Genomic DNA, 6,169 nt, shown 5'->3' on the forward strand with positions numbered 1-6,169 from the left:
ACTTCATAAATAACTTGTGACATACAAACATGCAGAATAATTCAAAAATCAAATTGGGCAGAAAAGGATTTCAATAGCCTAAGCTGAACTCCAGAGGCAATCAAGTAACTTTTCCTTTAAAATAATATTACAACCAAAGTTGCAGAATATAGAGTGGTAATTGTAATAGTTAAATTAAAATGCAAAAGATTCACTATAGATTCAAGATGCACCTGGAATTGATACCTTCATATTGTGGTTTAGCATTTTGTTTATATCCTATTTCTTTAGAAGAATTCTGATTGGTTTGATTGCAGACTTAATATGCCATTCATGCTGATCAGGCTTGTTTTTTGTGATCATGCTTAGGAAAATGTGTAGAATGTTTCTTCCCCCCTTTCCTCCCCCCCTTTTATCTCCCCATAAAGTATATGCATAGCAGTTTCTGTTAAATTGCTCTTATAGACAGGGATCATATTTCTCCTACCGTAGGCATACTTTACATTTGCATTTAGTGATGGGCATTAACTTCAGGATCTAACTACTCTAAACTTCCATGAGACTTGGGACTTAAACCATATTGCAGAGGTATAAAAAAATACAAGCAGCATGGTTCTGGTAACTAGGACAGTAGATCTGATACCAGTTCTAGGCAAGATAATAGAAATGTTGATCATTGATGATGATTTTTTTTAAGTGGATCCTTTTAAAGAATGAAATCAGTTTTATTTAGAGAAGCTGACAGTTGGATTGATAGGAGTAGCTTCACAGGTAACAGACTTCTCTGCACAGCAGCAGTACAGCCCACAGTAAATAGTCTAAGGAACTGGCTATCTGATAGATGTTATGCCAATTGTCAGTAGGGAATACTCATTGAAACTGGACTTCATAGTCCTTATGTGCAATTTTACACGTGCTCTGGAGTGGGGGAACGTTTTGATTGCAATGGCTCTTGGGAGCTGCTTTAATTAAAATATCCGCAGCATCTCAATGTATTCAGCGTTCCACGTTTTCAAAATAACAGCGGGAGCACTTTCAGTGAAGCTCGTTCGACGAGTGTTAAAGTGCCCCGCTGCCATTTTGAAACGCAAGGGCACTGAATACATGAGATGCTGCAGTACACTGGAGCTTTCCGATTAGACCACTCCAACAGACTCAATCTGCTGGAGTTAATGAAGTCTGCTCTGACGTGCTCCAGTTGGAACGTGTCGGAGCCCATGGACAGGTTCTCTATGGGACTAGGCCCTAGTCCTGTGCCGAGAATGGCTTGTGCAGATGGCTTGAGGCCCTTTGAGTTCTGTATGAGTGCAAGAGAACACTGGCAGGGTTTTTAATACTCCTCTTCACCATATTATGGCCCGGTTAAACTGCCCATTAAGCACCTTTTTATACTAAAATGTTTGCATTCATTAGTGTCATTTGACAGTGGGTTGGTAGCGTTTTAAATCTATCATTTCTAATTAGTTTGCAGATGCTGAAAGTTATTTTGCTGCTTGTGCAACAGACAACACTGTAAAGAGTTCTTTGGTAAGTTTCTTAATGTTAAGCTGCCCCTGTTTTTGTACGATAATGATGCACCATGTCAGTCATTTCCCTCCAGTTCACACATTTGAATTAGATTTAAAAGCATTCTGTAAATAGGATCAGTTTAACCTCTCTTTTAACCAAAATGATTAAAAAGCATTTAGCCAAAATGGCAGTAATATGTGAAATACAAGGCATAATGCTACTTACTGGGAGAGAGATGTGAGATCTCTTGCTCAGATAAACATTGACATTGAATTTACACTGGACTAGGTAATATATCTCTGCGTGTCCTAAAAGGGGGATGTTCCCAGATCCATTTCCATACTTGGCGAAGCAAAGCGTAGATCTAAATGTCTTTCAATCTAAGGCAACGCAATATAACACATTCCTTCAGTTACTAGAATAGATTAGAATACTTTGGTCCCTTCCTATAGCTTGAAAGGGACAGGGAGTGCCTTTGCCTCTGGTGGAAAAAAAAATCCTGTTTAGAGGGATCAAATAACAGCAGTGGGCATTCCAGTGGAAGCTAGTGCTTATTTGTGACACTGATCTGATTGAGTCACTACCTCACTGAAATCATGCTTGGTCTGGATGCCCAAAATCAGGTTCACAAAGAATCTAGAACTTTTTACAAAAGATTCACCCCACATTAAGGGACTGAGAGGAAGTAACTGGTTGCTGAAAAGTTGAATATCTCCTAGTGGAAGGTGTGGGTTGGGGTCCCATTTGTGCCCTTCATTTATTTTCTGCCCATCCGACCATATCAAAAGAGTTCACAATCTCTGTTAGAAAATTGGGGTATTGTACCTAAATTATACATATGCGCAGTAGGGGCCAGTTGACACTGGCAATGGAGCACACTGTTAATTTTCAAGCTGATAGATGTCATGCAAAGTGAGTGCACAGTAGTGCTTCCCAGGCAACGGTGGAGTTTACAGTTATTTTTACATGCCCTCCCAGACTATTAAGTACATTATACATTAGATTAACAAAAATTAAATAGGGATGCTTAATAGTTCTGTATTAACACTTCTGTTTTTAAACAACTTAATCTGTCGAGTGTGTCAGTACATACTTTATGTGGTGCCTCATCCATACTTTATTGACATCAGGCTTTGGGACAGTGGCTTGCCAACATTTTTATTTTTAAGTATCTCCAGGACTTCCATGAAACTTACTATATTTGGGCGAAGCTAATGTATTTGATAGGGTTCATATATTTTTTTTTTTTAATGTTGAATTTTAAGAATAGTTTAAAATATATATTTTAATCTGTCCGGATGTGGCAAATGCATTAAAATGAAATTTCCTGGTTAGTGAAAGAGTTGATGCTGCTATCTAAACACCCTGCCTCTGTTGCTGTTTCACCCACATTGTTTACATCAGTGTCTTAATTTAATTCTCTGATATACTAAATTAAAAAGAACAGTTACATTGTAAGCAATAATATTAACTGCATATGCTGCTTGTCCTGCTGCATTTCAGAGTGAACCTTTATATGTTCCTGTAAAGTTTCACGATTTGCCAAGTGAAAAAAGTGGCAGTACTAATAGTGATACTGAAAAAAGTGAGTAAAGACTTTGGAATTTTCAAATGCAAGCTCTTTGGTGCATGGACTGCCTTCCTTTATATCTGTATACTGCAATCATAGTTGCAGATCTAGCTGCACATCATTTGCCTTCCTGATATCTCTGATTGTACCCACACAGGTTTCAGGCTTCCTTATGCCATTACCTCTCTTGGGATTGAATTTTTCAATTCTCCCAACCTTAAAGTCAGCCCTAGCCTGCAATGCTTTGTATATCAAACATGGTAACCCAGCAAGACCAACTGTGGTACCTGTTGTTCATTCTTTTGGCTGTCCGTGACGAAGCAACCTTTAGAGAAAAAAATTGTCCATCTTACAGTAATAACAAAGCATCTGGAGAAAAGAGAATTTTAAATCCACATGTGCTCGTATTACCTGAGCCCTGCCCCCTTCCAGTGATAGGGCTGGCATGCTTAATAACTTTAGACACCCTAGCAGGTCCTGGACTCTAACCCTTGATCAGGTTCCCAAGAAGAGTCACTTTTTATCCAGCCACAGTTCTTTGAATCAAGGCTTTCTTCTCAAAGCTCTCCAGGTAGGCTCTGCAGGTGTCTTGTGAATCCCCGCAGCAGACACTTGCGTTTTTTTTGTCTTAAGCACTTCCTCCCTTCCTGCTTGATTAACGTAGTCTCATATTAAATTAAATTTAAAACAGATAAGGCAAACATTCCAATACCCTAGTCTTCAAACACTGTTTTATTAGAATGCACTTCCCTATCTGTTATTATCTCTACTATATTTTAGTTACCATAATATAAACCAATAATGTTGGATAGATATGCATACTGTTATGCTAGCAATGAGTGCTATAGAAAATATTCAGGTTGAATTATAGTTGGTATTCTTAGAAAATAATGACATTTCAATAAAATCAGAAGGAATCCAGAAGTTAGAATGCTAAAGTTACCTGTGTGAATGCAACCATTAGATCCTTGGCTATATTCTTCTTACAAACCTAGAAGTATTTGCCAGACTCCAGGTGACATTCTTGGGGTGGGGGTGGTGTCTGTAAGGCATTTCTCCCCTCAACACTGTACTGTTACTGTTCTGTTCTTGTAGTTTAATGCACGTGATTCATTTTAGAATGAAAGACTCCAAAAAGGTGACTGAACAATGCAAGATAATCCCGTGTGCTTAACGGATTGATGTTTTATTTTCTTTCAAATGTTTCATCTCCAGCTCTCCTTTTCTAAGTAGCAAAAACCTGAGTGAACATGTGCCATTGAATGCCTGACAAAAACCTTCATTGATTTTAGTTGGGCTATGATTTTGCTGGAACTAAAATAAAAATATCACCTTGTTTCTGAACCAACTCTGGCTGTTCATAGAAGTAGTGATTAAATTATGGAAGCCTTTAAAATCTGATTACAAGGGTACAGCAAAATTGTAAGAGCAAAAGCATCACTGTAATTTTCTTATATATGAAAATTGTGTGCAAGCTGTGATTTCTTTAAAGCAAAAATCCAAGAATTTGTGCTATTCTGCATTTTTTTAAATGCAGTGTATATGTAGGATGGAAGTGGGGAAATTAGATAATAAAGTTAATTTAAGTTTCCAAGGAGTTAGCCTGAATGCATACCAGTAATTATTTAAAACAATGATAGCGTCCTGTCTCATTAGCAGGGTGGGTACCTAGTAACAAGATAGAAATTCTATAAATAAAAATTAAAGTAAATATTTTGGGTGTTAGAAGCATTTGGTTGTCATTTGTGAAGTATTATAATCAATGGGATAAAAATAAAATTACATTTTTTTCCCTGTTGTGCTTGGGTGAAAAGTTTAATGATCATGTACCACTTTTTTTTTTTCCTTTAAGCTCCCAAAAAGCCTCGTGTAAGGTTCAGTAATATTATGGAGATTCGACAACTCCCATCAAGCCATGCATTGGAAGCAAAGTTGTCTCGCATGTCCTATCCAACTGTAAAGGAGCAGGAATCAATATTAAAAACTGTAGGGAAACTCACTGCAACTCAAGTAGCAAAAATCAGCTTTTTCTTTTGCTTTGTGGTATGTGCTTTTTCTTTCAAGAAATTAAGCAGTCACGCACACATAGTAATGGAAATGAGATGCCTCTTTTTATCAGTAGTTCATCTGTATTTTGCTTCATGAATATGCTAAATGCAATACAACTTTCAATCTGGCATTTGAAATGCAATGCTAAAATGTAAAGTGGATTTTCAAGTTTGTGGTTAATTAGAACATAGCTTCTGCTGCTGGCAGGTCACACCCCTTATTACCCAACATGGGTGTGGTAAGTTATTCAAATAGCCTACCCTGGCAGAAGTCCAGGGCTATTTAAACAATAGTTGCTGTTCCTTCATGTTGTTGCAGAATGGGGTCAGGCCCCGGCTGTGTACCCACAGCTCTGTGGATGCAGCCATGGAGGAGCAACTGTCTTTCTGTTTTGGGGGATGAGGAAGAAGAACTTGTAACTAGCTGATGTCCTGCTTGCTTTTTGTGGTACTCCTGAAAGCTGACACCTTGTCTGTCTAATTCTGTGGTATTATATCCGGCCCTGCAATGATGTGAAGAGGTCTACTGGGGGAACAGAGACTGCTCTTCAACTCTACCCCATTAGAAGGGGGTGAGCTGCAAGATTTACTTAATTTCATCCGCAATTTAGTCATCCTCACTTGGTTCTGTTGTAGCTGTTTTCAGTAACATGGGAGTAGAGGTGGTAATGACAAATTTATTAAGAAACAACATTAAGCGAAAGGGAGGAGAGTAATGCCTGCCTTTCTAATGGCAGGTTATCACTGCCACTGGAGAGATTGTATCTAAAATGCCCCTGATAATGAAGCCATGCAACTCTTTGGCGAACAGGAGGTGATTCACAAATAGAACAGCATGAATGTTACTTTAACAAGGAAGTGATTTGGTAACTGAAGCTTCATGGGATGCAAGGATAATACTGAGCATGTCTCCAACATTAGGTGGAAAAACAGGTGTTTCATGTTTAGGACAGGTACTATAACCACTCCCCTCCCCCCCCCCCCCCCCCCCCCCGCCACAGGCAGGAATGAATGCTGGGTTCACAAGACCCCAGACAGGTGATCATCCAACCTCCTCTTGAAT

At 38.6% G+C, this 6,169-nt stretch overlaps 1 protein-coding gene across 4 annotated transcripts in view; it reads left to right on the forward strand.

Annotated features, from left to right (window-relative positions):
- The window catches only part of SLC35F5 (solute carrier family 35 member F5), a 65,239-nt gene that overhangs the window by 30,481 nt on the left and 28,589 nt on the right, over positions 1 to 6,169 (forward strand). For all 4 annotated transcript variants that reach the window (XM_025197561.1, XM_014517292.2, XM_025197559.1 and 1 more), the window contains 3 exons: positions 1,444 to 1,506; positions 2,992 to 3,073; positions 4,911 to 5,101. In XM_025197561.1, the coding sequence (XP_025053346.1) occupies positions 1,444 to 1,506; positions 2,992 to 3,073; positions 4,911 to 5,101 (336 nt within the window). The remainder of the gene's footprint in view (positions 1 to 1,443; positions 1,507 to 2,991; positions 3,074 to 4,910; positions 5,102 to 6,169) is intronic.

This window comes from Alligator sinensis, unplaced genomic scaffold (assembly GCF_000455745.1).
Source record: "Alligator sinensis unplaced genomic scaffold, ASM45574v1 scaffold277_1, whole genome shotgun sequence".
NCBI classification, from domain to species: domain Eukaryota; kingdom Metazoa; phylum Chordata; order Crocodylia; family Alligatoridae; genus Alligator; species Alligator sinensis.